General features: G+C 39.6%; 1 protein-coding gene across 2 annotated transcripts in view; it reads left to right on the top strand.

Annotated features, from left to right (window-relative positions):
- The window catches only part of LOC137979021 (putative E3 ubiquitin-protein ligase UBR7), a 98,061-nt gene that overhangs the window by 63,262 nt on the left and 19,799 nt on the right, over window positions 1-15,000 (top strand). For both annotated transcript variants that reach the window (XM_068826171.1, XM_068826170.1), the window contains exons 6-10: window positions 5,668-5,770; window positions 6,805-6,986; window positions 12,384-12,617; window positions 12,803-12,968; window positions 13,631-13,692. In XM_068826171.1, the coding sequence (XP_068682272.1) occupies window positions 5,668-5,770; window positions 6,805-6,986; window positions 12,384-12,617; window positions 12,803-12,968; window positions 13,631-13,692 (747 nt within the window). The remainder of the gene's footprint in view (window positions 1-5,667; window positions 5,771-6,804; window positions 6,987-12,383; window positions 12,618-12,802; window positions 12,969-13,630; window positions 13,693-15,000) is intronic.

The raw sequence follows: 15,000 nt of genomic DNA, 5'->3' as shown, positions 1-15,000 counted from the left end.
ACCGTTTACATGCCCATACTAGGGTGAGGGCTTCTTTTTCTGTCTGAGCGTACTGTCTGTCGACCTCAGTAAGGTTACGCGAGGCATACAGCACATTAAAACTGGGTTTGTCACCAGGTGGATCCATTGGCAAATAAAAAATATAAATATATGTTACTCTGGTGTTTGAAAGATAAATTATGTACAATAAAAACGTTTTCCGACATTTCGGTTGTATTCAACAACCTTCATCAGGGAAAGTGAAAGGTAAAATTTACATGAAAGCTAAGATATAAACTAAAACGCTAATTAAAATTCTAAAGTTAGTGTCATTTTTTCTTTTCTGCAATAGTCAAATGCAAATACTCCTTGGGGAGTAGTGCTCCATCGTCTCGGTTGAGGGGGTCTTTAGCACAGTTTATTTCCCAAGCCTCAAGAATTTTCCTTTGTCGCCAGTTATTGTTAGTTCTGAGAATAGTGGCCTCATTCTACCCGATGTCATGATTCGTTTTTATAACGTGGTCCACAAGTGCTGATTTTTCTTTTTGTAGCCGTGCAACGGCCTTTTGATGCTCGCCTTTTCTAGTTGTAAATTTTCTTTGCATTTCTCCGACGTAATTCTTGCTACATACAGCACAGGGAATGTCATACACGAGATCTCGAATTTCTTCTTCGCCCATTTCGTCTTTCGGCTTTGGAAATATCTGGCCAATTGTATTGTAGGGTTTAAAAGTCACTTTGATACCATGATTGCCCAAAACTCTCTTTATGGGTTCAGAGGTCCCGGTATTTTAATGGTGGTTTAGGTTTGCTGGCATCCAAGATAAAGCGTTTGAGGTATCCATTTGATTGTAATGTGGACATTATTCTTTGTTTTTCCCTGTTTCGGTCCGATTTTGTTGAGGGAATTCTCTCGGCCCAATCCATTAATGATTTGACCACCGCTCGCTTGTGCATACTGGGATGGTGCGATAAATATGACAGATAGCGATCAGTGTGGGTAGGTTTCCGGAAGATGGTGGTGATTAATTTTCCGTCTTCCTGGTGATGAACCATGGTGTCAAGAAAGGCAATTTTACTCTCGTTCTCACATTCAGTTGTGAAAGTAATGCAAGGTTCAACTGAATTCATACAGCATGGTTGACATGCAGCACAGCTCTCCATTCCCTTTCTTGAAACTGGAGTAACACTGCTCCTAGACTGTCACTATCCTTGTCTTGCAATCCCCTCTGAAATAAGCCAGTGTTTTCGCTGATGTCATCAGACTTTTGAGTTCTTTGAATGCCTTTTGTTGTTCGACACCCCAAGTGAAGGCTTGATCTTTCCGCAGCAGCTTCCATAGAGGTTCAGCAACTTGTGAAAAAAGTTCGGGATGAACTTTGATGAATACTGGACTAGCTGTACAAATGAGCGCACTTCTGAGGCATTCTTTGGGGGTTGCGCATTCACGACTGCCGCAATCTTCTCTTCACTTAGCGAAACTCCTTCGCGACTCAGGTCATGTCCGAAAAATGTCAACTTGTGTAATCTGAATTGACACTTGGCTCCATTTAAGGTCAAACCCCTCTCTTTCAGGCACTGTAAAATTGCATGTAGATTGTTATCGTTCTCTTTCCCATGAACGACTTGGTCATTAGCTATGTTTGCCATTCCCTTGCAATCATGCATAACATCCAATATAATCCTCTGGTACTTCTCGGGGGCTGAAGAGATACCGAACATAAGCCACTTGTACCTATACAGCCCTCGGCGGGTGACAAAATGTGGTGATTTGTCTTGACCCTTCTTCTAGTTTGACTTGGTGGAACCCCCACGTGAGGTCAAGTTTACTAAAGACTGTTGACCCATTAAGATTGTAAAGAAGTTGACGTTCGCGAATGATTGCATCGTTCCCTTCTTAAATCTACGCAAATTCGTATGTCATCGTCGGGTTTTGCGCTTCCACGAGTGGTGATATCCACGATGTTGGCGTGTCTGGCACTTCTTCTATGATGTCCTTGCTAAAGAAATCATCCAATTTGAGATCTACTTTGTCCCTTAGTCCAAAAGGGAGTCTACGTACTTGCTGGGCTACAGGTTTAATTTCTCTGTTCATGTGTAGCTTGAGGTAATAGTCTTTTAGCTTTCCATCCCGAGTGAGTATGTCACTATAGCTCTCCCGAATGTCCTGGTCGCACCCCTCTTCCACTATGGAACAAATATTAGGAACGTTCTCTGGTCTTACACGTCACACCTTGAGCTTTTCGGATGTTTTCCTTCCCAGCAAGGGTCTTCCTGTTCCCCTAATGACCGTGAACTCATCCACACACTCTGCTCCATTATCTTCACATACTACCTCTGCCACAAATGTTCCTACGACCTCGAGCGGTTCCTTCTGTCTGTACGCAAATAACTTCTTATCCAACACTTCGGATTCACATTCGATCCGGTTCTGTTTCATATTATTCTAAGTGTTGTAGTCAATCAGGTTACATGATGCCCCAGAGTCAATAAGTACACTGTCTAACACTACTCCTCCCACCTTGAGTGCTATTTCTCCAACTCTCAGCCCTCCTCCAACAGTAAATGCATAACCATCTCCTTCTCCAGAGTCCCCTTCTGCTACTAGATAGGCTTTCTTATTTTCTGGAACGGTCCCCTTCTGGCTACTTGATGATAGTTTCTTGTTTCCACAACAGACTGCAAAATGTGCACGAGCTCCACACTTTCCACATTCTTAGCTGGGCAACACGAATCCCTTGCGAAATGGCGTAGATGGTTGCAGTTGTAGTATGCTTTGGGTTGTTTGTACCTCCTTGCTTAGGGTCATGCCCTCTTCCCTTCATTTGGAACTTTTGATGTCTAACTGAATTAACTTGTTCTCTGCTACTAATCGTTGACTTGCTCATCGACTCCATCTGCGCGTCTACAGCTTCATGAGATATTGCAATGTCTTGTAAGTCTTTTAAAATAGCATTTGCATTTGTTTCCTTCAGAAACTTTCGTCTGAGCCTGCTGTCTCTGCATTTCTCAACCAGTTGGTCCCGTATTGTCTCATCTACGTTCGCAAATTCACATGTAATCGCCTTCTGCCTTAGCCTGCAAACAAACTGGTCTGCTTTCTCATTTGCTTGCTGCTCCATTTGCCTGAAAACATGGCGTTCAAAGGCATGTTTACTTCCGGTACAAAATACACCTGAAAATAGCTATCCAATAACTCCACAACATCTTTGTAATCTCTTAATTCGTCCTCCGGACCGGCAAGCGTGTAATAAGAATCCTGAACTTCTTGTCCTGTGGTGTGCAACAAGAGAGCAACCTTCTGACGATCTTCCGCAATCCCTTTTGCCAACACATACAAATCGAACGAGCGTTTCCAACGCTTCAAACGTACCGATAAAGTGTGGGGTTCGAAACAGGGTAGACTTTGTACTTCATTTGTCCAGATCGCTGTTGGCTGACTTGGCCCAGCTGGTTGACTGGTGTTTTGTTCACTCATTACAAAATGAGCTATTGGAAGCACACTTAAAGCTCGGATAAACACTACACGATGCTATACAACATGGCAGATCTCTCCCTAGATACCCATAACTCCGCATATTACATAGGTCCGCATAGCATACTTGTAGTACACTACAAGGACGGTGAAAATAGCCATGGCATAAAATTTAGATAAGTCCCCTTTTCACGTGAAGCATCACAACTAGAAGGAGTGCTATTCTGAAATGCCCAATCCAAATGCTTTACCCCGTGGAAGTCAAGTATCCAGAGTAGCCTGCTGGCCTCGAAAACAGAGAGAAGCTTGCCTCTGATCATCAATCAAGATGAAATCCTAGGAGAGCGGCCGTGCTGTGAGCAGAGGAATGATTGAGGACATGGATGGAAGATCTGTGATTTGAATCCTTGGACAATGGAAACTAGTTCATTCTGAGTTTAGGAGGGTGTTGACCAGCCAAGTTGGGATTTGTGTCTTAGGACACAACAGGGGTAGTGTGTCAGAAGTCATTTGATTCAGTCTCATGGGACTGCACAAGCTGTAGGCAAAACATGTGCCCCTTTTTTCATGTTAATAACAATTCTGTTGAACCGTTGTACTCTCAGTGACCGACCCTTATTTAACCTTCTGAACAGGAACAGGGGACGTTTATTTAATTTATCAATTATTTTCGGCCTCAAAATGACACTATCTCTATTTCTAGTTAACCCAAGACTAGTTAACCCTGCATGAGATGTAGATGCTAGATTTATACTTGCTTCCATGATGCTTATGTGCTTATTTGAGAGGGAGGGGGGGGGGGGGGCGGTGGGGTGTTATTCCAAATTTTAAACCTTAGGAGGAACACTAATTTGAAGCCGGCCGCTTATTTGAAGGTGGACGCTAATTCGAGCATTCACCGTATGTGTATAGCAATGTTTTGAGAGAGTAAAAATAATGTTCTGATTTCAAAATTAAATTGGATTAATCCAGATAAAAGCTCTTATTCATGCAACTTTACCCACATCCTGTCCAGCCAAACTCAAAAGTTGAAAGAATTTAGCATCATCTTCCCCCCCTTGACTTAGTTTAATGAAATTACACACAGACCAGTAAATACAAATCCCTCCATTTCGTCGCAGATCAGCACAGCTAAGTAAAAAATGTTTTTGAGCAGTAGACAACATGCCTGGACTATTAGGCACCAGCTGGCAAAGGTCTGTGCCCATCAGCTGGAAGCCCTTGACTCTTAAACTCTTTTAAGTAGTACCACATGTAAGCCAAAAACTGTAGGTTTTGAAGTCTACATACCAGAAACAAAACTAGGTAAACTTACTTACAGTGTAAATCATTGACTCAATGAATTATATTCTGCTTAGGTGATGGGTTCAGTACCACTGTGTGATCATTGATGTCCAGTGTGTCAACAATTTCCAGTAGTTTATCTGTTACTTTTCTATTAAGCTGAGAATTTTGTGCTTGAAACAAATTGCATTAGCGCAAAAAGGCAACATGATGACAGTGTGCAAAATAAACAAATTTGGCAAAACACTGTAATTGCTTATCTATGCGAGATTGTTTTTTGGCCACTTCAAAGGGAACCCCTCAGTTCCACACTCCCAAAAGTTATTATATGGTAAACTGGTCCGTTTTGCATCCCCCATGGTTTGTTAAACTCTTTGTTTAAAAAAGAAAAGTTTAAATTTCACTTCTCGTTTTCCTTCACAGTTTGAACGTTCTTATGCTTAATACTGAAATGCCAGATTCATGCAATCATTTCAAGAGAAAATCTTTAAAAAATTAATGGTATACTGTAACTTGGTGAAGTTCTGACAATAAGACCTCAGGGAGATGGATCGAGGAGAAAGTGACATCATTTACTCACAAGCTTCAAAGTGCAGTGCAGAACACAAATTTGACTATCTGAAAGCCAGCAATTCTCGTGCTGCATACTAATTAAGCGGCATTTTAAGCTAGTGAGTACATGACGTCATTTTCTCCTTTATCCTGAACGCTGAATGCTTATTGGTCGGAACCAAACCTAGCAATGACTGTTAAATGAAAAGAGTGGAGTTAAGATAAACAGTCTTCCTCTTCTTGTTGAGCATAATTTCATCGCAAGTACTTTCGAAATGTGAAGGAAAACAACACCTGTTTTTTTCCATCGTAGTAGCACTTTAATGTATCTTTGTGCTTTCTGCTTAAGTAACCTTCACTTGCTTAATTTGCTTTAGCACCTAGGTAATTTACCTCCTGGTGAAGGGGACTTTCAGGAGATGATTTGTGATGATTGTATGACCAAGTGTAATTTCCTTCAAGCATACCTTCCACTTTCAGGTAATTTTCAACTGGGGAACAAATAGGTCTGCTTGGCTTGGAGGAAGCTTGGCCAGGTGGAGAAGGTGTCAATTTTTAATGCCATACTCACACTAAAAGCTCCACATGGTCTGCCTCCCCCAGGTGGAATTTAGCCAGTAGTATTATTTTTATTTGGAGTCTTTCAAGTTTTTATTGAGAACGGGAAACAGCCATTGCCTTCCCCTTTTGAAGTTCCCTGATAATATGCTATGCACTGAGGATAATGGTCCCACTGGTTTTTTACTTCTTGATGCATCAGTCACGATTTGTTGCTGTTAACCACCATCTAGTATTCCACAGACTTGTATTTGGAGTCTGTTATAAATTTTATCTGGTTGGTTGGAATCAATATCCTGTGGTGAATACATCCACTGTCATAATCCCCTATGATTTGTTATTAGCCCCATTTCATCTTCTCCTGTTGTTTCCCTTGCCATTATCGTCAGAATTTAGGTGCTTGTAAATATGGATTTTGTATGTCTCTGAACAAACTTAATGTTAATGCTAAAAAAGACAGTTTTTTTGCACGAGGATTACAGGATATGGCTGCTACTTAGCCCCTTTTTTTTTCAAAGCGCAGTTTCTGTACTTCATATAATGAAAGTGGTTTTTCACCCACGCCTGCTTGTACGCATACTCTTGAGTGTTGACATGTCATTTAAATTTTTGTGGTCTTACAACATGACATTAGAGCTACTGGAAGCCATGAGCAAAGACTAAGGTGTTGGCCATTACCACTTCACTCAGAACTTAAGGAAATCTGAAAAATCAAGGGGATAATGATAGCGATGTTAACTAGTGTTCTCATTTTTGGTATTTGTTTTTATGGGCGTTTGTAGTATTGATATGATATTTCTTGGCTTTCTTCTTTTCCTCTTACTGGACATTTACTTACAAACGATTGCATAATAAATTGAAAAATACTTGAGGATAGCAAAAGCATATAGACTATTTTCGGTGTGGTAAGAAAATCTCTGAAACCATTTCTTGTTTTATTGATGGTACTGAAACAGTTTCTCAGAAGTGTCAGTTCTTCATTGGCTCAAGCCAGCAGCTCATCACAAAGTCAGAAGAACAAACAACACCAGATGTTGAGGAGCCAAGTCAAGCGGCAGAAGGGTGTACACCATATTTAAGACTGGAAAACAGAGGTGCTCTAGAAAAGAAAACGAAGGCAGATGCAAAGTTACAAAAGGTACCAGTGTTGCTGTCTTGTCGGCCATGTATTGTTAGTATTTGGCTGAAGTACAATATACATTTACGTCACTGATCTGACGGTATCAGATGAAAAATATGTCAAACCGGCCGTGATTGAACCTTACACAGCTTTAAAATGCCTTTTTTTTTCCAGGGCTTGTTTGGGCAGTATTCTTTAAATCCTGTGATCTTATTGGTTCTAGGAATAGGCAGCCCACTCACCTTGAGTGGTATCTGTTTCGTCATGAGTTGTCGATGGCCTTACTTGCTTTGTTGCAATTTTTCAGAAACTCAAGTTAAGATGTTGATCATCACAGTTAATAATTAACATTACTTGAGCATAGTTAAAATTTAAAAAACGATCTCTGGCTAAAATCATTAAAAAACTACGAGCTTTCGACTGCCCGAACTGCAGTCTTCGACGGGTAAAATGAATGATAAGAAATCGATGAGAAAATTTAAATAAAAACGTACATTGCAAAATGATGAGAATGTAGAAAATTTATGAATATTTGTTAAAAAGAATGTTGTATTGTCCAGGTAAAGGGCACGAATTGTTATCTGCGTTGGGTGTCACTGTGGTATGCCACGCTTCTAATGTTTTTCTGGTTCTAAAAGTGCCTTTGTCAATAACTGACGCATTCTCGAAATCAATGGCGTGGTTATTGGACCAAGCGTGATTGGCAATTCTAGAACCTTTGGCCGCAGTTTTGGTGTTCCTTAAATGTTCTTTTTTCGCGTATTGAAAGCTCTGCCGGTTTCCCCAATATAACACCACGAACAATTTGTACATTAGAAGCGTGGCATACCACAGTGACACCCAACGCAGATAACAATTCGTGCCCTTTACCTGGACAATACAACATTCTTTTTAACAAATATTCATAAATTTTCTACATTCTCATCATTTTGCAATGTACGTTTTTATTTAAATTTTCTCATTGATTTCTTATCATTCATTTTACCCGTCGAAGAATGCAGTTCGGGCAGTCGAAAGCTCGTTTTTTAATCATTTTAGCCAGAGATCGTTTTTTTTTTTTTAAATTTTAACTATGTTCCACCCTGGCTGTGGCCCTTCAACATTTTCACGTTACTTGAGCAGTAACAAAAAGAAACCCTGACCTTTGCAACACTGGAGCAGTGCTCTACCAGTTGATCTGTTAAGCCATGTGGGAGCTGGTCATTATGTGAGTTCATGTTTAAGCCTGACTTATCAGGCTTTGGTTTTGTTACTGCTCAACTAACTTAATAACTGTGATGATCAGCATGTTACTGTCACTTGAGTTTAACTACACAAGTAATACCATCGATGACTCATCATGCAACGTATACCGCCCACAGTGTGAGTGTGCTGGATGGGAAAATACTGCCTGTTCTCCGCAGTTCAAATACATATGGCTTACAAGGCTGTTGCCTAACAGGAGCCCGGTAGCCTGGGGCTCCCAAAGAATAGCTCTGGGCGCCTTAATTTTTCACAGCAACACCTTTCACTTTATATGTTGGGCTCCTAAGTTCTCAGCATTTACCTCTGAGGGCCCCTTTAAAATTTTCTTAGGTAGTAGCCTTGGCTTACATATATTAACTTTCATTGCATTTTCATAAACTATTAAATAAATGTTTTATTATATACATACTGAGATTTACTTCATACGAAATCCTGTGATAGCTAATCACAGCAGCAAAATGGCTTTCTCGCATTTGCAAAAAGCGTTCATCCAATCAGAAGTGACTTGTTAAGTTAATAGGCCTTTTCTGAGTTCGTCTGCCTCTTCTTCAAAACGAGTCTAAGTGCGAAGTTTTCCTTATGTAAATTAGTTTTCTTTCATATGGAAAGTAGAACTTTGTCTTATTACCATAACAAAAACTTTCGCTTAGACTCGCTCTGAACAGGAGGCAGACGTTAACGCGGAAATGGCCTATTTAAGCTCTCATTGTGTAAGCAGTGAGAGCGAAAAAACTTTTGTACCGAAAGTACAAAAAGACTTAAGCTCATACTTTCAGCAATGGCTCAAGGCTCCACGAGATTTAAGCGTTTAGAAAAGTCAACTGATGACTAAAGTGTCGAACGACAGAACAAAAATACAAGAGCTAAGACGATGAGAGATTTGAAGCTACTCGTTGAAATTCTGAGAGGAAAACATGAGCAAAGAAATCCTGAAGACATCGAAGCCAAAGAATTGAACGAATATGTCTGCCAGTTCATCCTCAGAGTGAGGTCTTCAAGGTCTTCTTTCAAGTTTTAATGGACATTTGGAAGAAAAACACACATAAAAACGAATAAAGCGCATATTTGACTCTTCAGATGAAGACAACAGTCTGCCTGTGACATAGCAGATTAAGGTTTTATCAAAGTTTCCACCTTGTTACTCATGGATATCCACAAGTTCTGGTGAGAATCTGTATGCAAATTGTCACTCACTCGTAACCGGAAGTTCAATCTAATTAGCCAATCAGGATGGATAGTATTTCAAGCGAATCACAACACAGCTTAGAAAGCTGTGACACAAGGCTCAGTGATTTCCTGTTCACCAGGTTGTGCGCCGCCATTGCTGTTTGTGGCTTTTCAGGGCTCGAAATTAACGAAAACATTTAGTCGCAATTTGGCAAATTTTAGTCACAAAATTGCCGTGCTGCATTGTGTTATCAGTGGTTGAAGGAATGGCGCTGTGCACTAAACATTACAGCTAAACATTACAAAATTGCTGTGCTGCATTGTGTTATCAGTGGTTGAAGGAATGGCGCTGTGCACTAAACATTACAGCTAAATTACAAAATAATATTGTCATTTTTTTATTTATTTAATTTAGTAAAAGTAGTAGCAAAGTGGCAACTGCTGACCCTTTTGTTATGAAAGAGAAAAGGTGACAACAAGTCGCAAATTTGCGACTTTTACAGATATTTTAGTTGCAAGGGGAAAAATTTAGTCTCAAATACGACTGTATTGGTCGCAATTTCGAGCCCTGCCTTTATGCTTAAGTGTTTGAGCACCTTCCACTGCATTTGGAGGCAAGAGACTGAAGAAGTAAGGAAATGGCGTCCTTTGAAGGTGAAGCAAAATATTCTGCACAAGTACACATTGGTGCAATTACTCGCCAATGCGTGGACTTAAATATCAAGAGTCCGTTCTCAAATACATATAAAGATGCTCCCTGCAGCAGAGAACTTTCCAGAATTCCTTACAAGAAAACGTTGATCTTGTTTCGTAAAGACAAGGTAATTAGAAAGTGTGTGGCACATTATTTAAAGAAGAACGTATGTACCAAGCTCGTCTGAGTTGTGAAAGTGTTTGTCTTGCTTTTCGAAAATATATTGCCGTAAAAATGTCTAGACCTAGACCACAACTCAGACGTAACAGATCTTTTTTAATTATTCCTGTTTTTTTATTTAATGAGACTGTTCTATTTAACAATTATTCCATAAGCGTGCGTTGGATATGAGATGGTAAATAGCCAACGAGGCGCGTAGCGCCGAGTTGGCTATAACCAGTCTCATATCCAACAAGCGCGAATGGAATAATTGTTTTATTAAATTCCTTCAACTCCAAAAATTTGGAAGTACGAAATACGAGCGGAAAAAGCGAACAAATCCGAACGAAATCGAAAAAAAACTTGATGAAAACTGATGCGATATTGTATAATACCTTGTTGTCAGACAGACGCAGGCTTATCACAAAAACATTTCTTGCCCTTTCGCGTACTTCTAAACGTCGGAATTGATCCAAACTTTCCACAAAAAAAGTTTTTTTTTCTCCTTTTTGGCTTTATTCAAAGAGTAATTTCGCATTCCGGCGAAAACATTTTTAGTTTAGCAACGCTTAACGCAATCATTTACCATATAAGGTCAAACCAAGGTATATGAGCTGATAACCGAGATTGAGTGAACCAATCAGAGCACGTGAAATGCATTATCCGAGGTTGAGAATTTAATAATATGTTCTATTGTTGCCTGCCTCGAATAGCTATGCTATTGTGTAACTAATATTGCAAATATGACTTATTCTAATGAATGTTGTTGTTGTTGTTGTTTAATTGAATCAACAAAATAAGACCTAAAATCAGATGATTGTGTTCATAAATTAATACATCTTGATGAAGAATTGTTAGAGTATTGAGAAACTTGAGAGGATCACCGCCATATTTAGAAAAATGCAAAAAGGACTTGTTTGCTATCACTAGGTAATTAGGTAATCTCACATGGTTCTGTTCATTTTCTGCAGCAGAAACAAGTTGGTCACATCTTTTGAAAATCCTTGGTAGACTTGTAGTGAAAAAAGAGCTGACTGATGATGAGATTAACAATATTACCTGGCAACAAAAATCAGACCTTATTCAAAAAGACCCTGCAACCTGTGCTAGGAACTTTGAACACATGGTACAGCTCTTTATAAAGGGTGTGGTGAAGAGTAATCTTATGCCTATTGGAGAAATAGTACTGACTTTTACAGGATTGAATTCCAGCAAAGGAGATCACCTGTACTTACATGAGGTCGTGTATGAGAGCCCCTTGTTTCTCTTATATCACACTGGCTAGTGCCAAAAAGAAAATTCATCCCGCCAAGTTCAAACAATCATGGTAACGGTCATATCCAAGAGTAACGACAGTGCCACTTTGAATACTATTATGAAAAAGTAATTCGTCGTTATGAAATTATCATGTTGTTAGCTTAGTTGATTCAACGTTCAATTCAGCATTTTATGTTACTATTTCAAACCTTCTTGTAACTTGTAAGCTTAAATGGTTTCTTGTAAAAACGAGCTAATGAAATGTGAATAAATAGTCGATAGTCTAGAAAATATCAGTATGTATATAGTAAACAAACTTTGTCGTGAAAAGTATGGTATTTATGCACTTTTGTTTTCACAAAAGTCACTCGCTTGCAGAGCCTCGCTCGTTCATTTTGTGAAAACAAACTCGTGTGTAAATGCCGTACGTCAGGATATATTCACCAACCTAGGTCGGTCCACATTGAGAAAAACTGTGCACTCCTTCTTGAGTACCGCCCCTGGCCGTCAAGACCTCGGGCATGGACCTCTGCCTGCTGAATAACATATATATGTTCACTAATAGACCACTTTCGATGTATTAAAATTCAGTCCTAAACAAAAGACATCATCTCAAGGCTCAGGGAAATAAATAGAAGTATTTGTATGAGTTTATTCCCCAGAGCCTCGAGATGACACCTTTTGTTTTGGACTGAATTTTAATATATCGAAATTGGTCTATTGGTTTTACCTTAAATCTGCGTGCAATGAAGGTATGTGATACATAGATCTTAGAGTGGGTGCTTATATTCCCTCAAGAAAGACCAAGTGTTTGTGCCTTGTTCTTTGCAGCACATTTACGAATCACAATCATTAACTGAATATTGTACTTTTTTCTCATCTCAAAATGACAGGACTCCAGTGAAACCTCAATAAGTGATTGTACAAAACCACAGGCTACTGATCAACTAGGATCAGTGAATTCTGCGGCTAAAGATGAGGACGGCAAAGAACAATTGAAACCTGAAAAAGAAGTGGTTCAATGCAAATTTGTTCACCTTCAAGAAAACGTGAAAACTGTTGAAAACAAAGCTTCATATTGGCACACTGGTTGGCGATCTGCACTGTGCAGGTGTAAAGAATGCATGGTAAGGTTACTTTTCTTTCAGTCTAAGTATTGACGGCCAGTCATCATGATTTGTAAAGCTCATTTTGAAGAAAATAAGTACCACAAAAATTCTTATCATTTCTTTAAGTAGTTTTTGTGTTTCAGGCAACAGATGGTGATAAATAACTGAGTTGTTCTTTCTATTGTAATTATTGTACTTCACAGTCTCTGTACAAGTCATTGGATGTGATGTACTTGACAGACGAAGCTGATACTATATTGGCTTATGAAAAGAGGGGCAGGGAAAGTAAGCCCACGGTTTCATCATATGAAAGTGGTATGCAGGCTTTGCAGAACATGGAGCGTATCCCACAAGTAGAAGTCATGCATGGTATGTAGATCCAAGTAATCCAGATGTCGCTGTAATAATTCCTTTATTTAGGCTGTGTAAAAGCTATTTATACATCAACATTGTATTGAACGACTCTGGGACAGAAATTATCCAGACAACGTGTGGGGTGACAGTTACCTTTACTTTAAACAGCTATCCCCGAAAGCAGATACTGCGGGGAATGGTTCATGCCATTTAGGGGTCATTTTATTCCACTCTGAAGGGCACCACGTTTGTGCACTTCTGACTTGAAATTCTTCTTGAACCCATTGACTCCTGGGGCTTCCCAGCCAGTTTAGGGGTGAAAGGCTCAAAAGTACATTATAATGAAAGTGTGGAAAAAGTTTATTTGCTTTGATTTGATTTCTTTTCGGATGTCAGCAATTACATGTACTGCTCCAGCGCTAAATACAGTTGACACTTATGTAAGTTCGTTATTCTTATTATTTCCACTTTTATGGGATCGTTTTTCAACATTCCACTCTTTCAACTGCTAACAGTAAGTTGAATCTGAAAATTATTTGTTATTTCAGCTACAGAACCTCTAAAATCTAGGAAGGAGCATTCGTCTAGATCACTTTCCCTGAAAGAGTAGTTGCATAAAGTGACAACAGAGGTAATCGTAATCTTACAGGAACTAATCTAGACTGTTTGAATTTCAGAATACAATGATATGAAAACTGAACTGACAGAGTATTTGAGGGAGTTTGCGGCTCAAGGAAAGGTAATATCACTTGTTTGTCTCCATAAAAGTCTTGCTTTAGTGTCAAGTGCCGAGCAAGCTGAAAGTTGCATGCTTATTTGTTAAGGGCAATATCTTAAAAGTTTAAAGGGGCTTTCTCACGCAAGATGATATGATTTCATGATACCCAAAATGCCCAAGAAGTAAAATTGTCATGTCTATGACTTTTATACAAATGAACCTATTATTTTATTTTATGTTATTCAATGTTTCCACTTATGTTTGTGTGGCGATAATTCAATTAATTATCGGTAGTAATTTCCATTTTTTGTTGAGTCGCTCATTGTTTCTTGTAAAATAAGTAAGTGATAATTTTGAGCCTTTTAGTTTGGAGCACGTTTTTTCTTGGAGTTAGGAGCACACGTTTTTTTAGAGCAGGAGTTTTTATCTATTATTTTTGGAGTTTGAACGCTTGGAGTTACGTCCATTTTGTTACAAGCAGCGCCACTAGAAGCCGCCGCAGTGGCTCGCAAAAATGCAGAATGTGAATGCACTGTCACTGAAAAAAAAACTTGCGTGTAGGGAGCACGAGGCGACACTTGAACTCGATCGACGACAAGAATGCGCCCAATGTGAGAAAGACTTGGCAATGCTAGCCGTGAATAGAAAGGTTGCTGTCGCGAACGCTAAACTGAAAGCCATTGAAAACGCAATAGAGTAGGAAGAATGTGAAGAAAAATGTGTGATCCCTTGGATCCCAGTAAGAACGCAAGAACACAAGATTGGGTTCTAGCAAAAGTGAAAATGGAGGACTGGGATTCAAAGAACTTGGTCACGCTATGTCTGCCAATGTCGCAGACTCCCCTTGAAACACCACGGGTAAATGCTGGTCCTACACCAGCCTGACAGGGATTATATAGTAACACCCCACACACGATTGTGACATCTACTTGTCATCTACTTGTCGTCTGATAGATACAATTGCATCATCAAACAAACAAGTTCTGGTTCTGGGATTGGCTAGACAATCTCCCTAAGTACCATCCAGATACATTAACGGGGACCCAACCCTGTTCCACCCATGGAAAAGGGCCATCAAAGCCATGACAAGCGATGCCAAAGTTTCCTCTGTGCAAGAAATAAACTATTTTAGAAAGTTTACCATTGGAGACCCACAACAGCTAGTTGACAGCTATTGTAAGAGACTTCAAGGGAACCTTAACGAGCTGCTCGACGATCTTTGGTGAGAGTTAGGCCCCTATTGCAGCTCCGCCATGATAACGAATGCCCTTCTTGAACGCATGCACAAGTGTGCCACATTTAGTGAGAATGATAGCAACAAGCTCCAAG

This window comes from Montipora foliosa, chromosome 12 (assembly GCF_036669935.1).
Source record: "Montipora foliosa isolate CH-2021 chromosome 12, ASM3666993v2, whole genome shotgun sequence".
In the NCBI taxonomy this organism is placed as follows: Eukaryota; Metazoa; Cnidaria; class Anthozoa; order Scleractinia; family Acroporidae; genus Montipora; species Montipora foliosa.
This window is presented reverse-complemented; position numbering and strand designations above follow the sequence as displayed.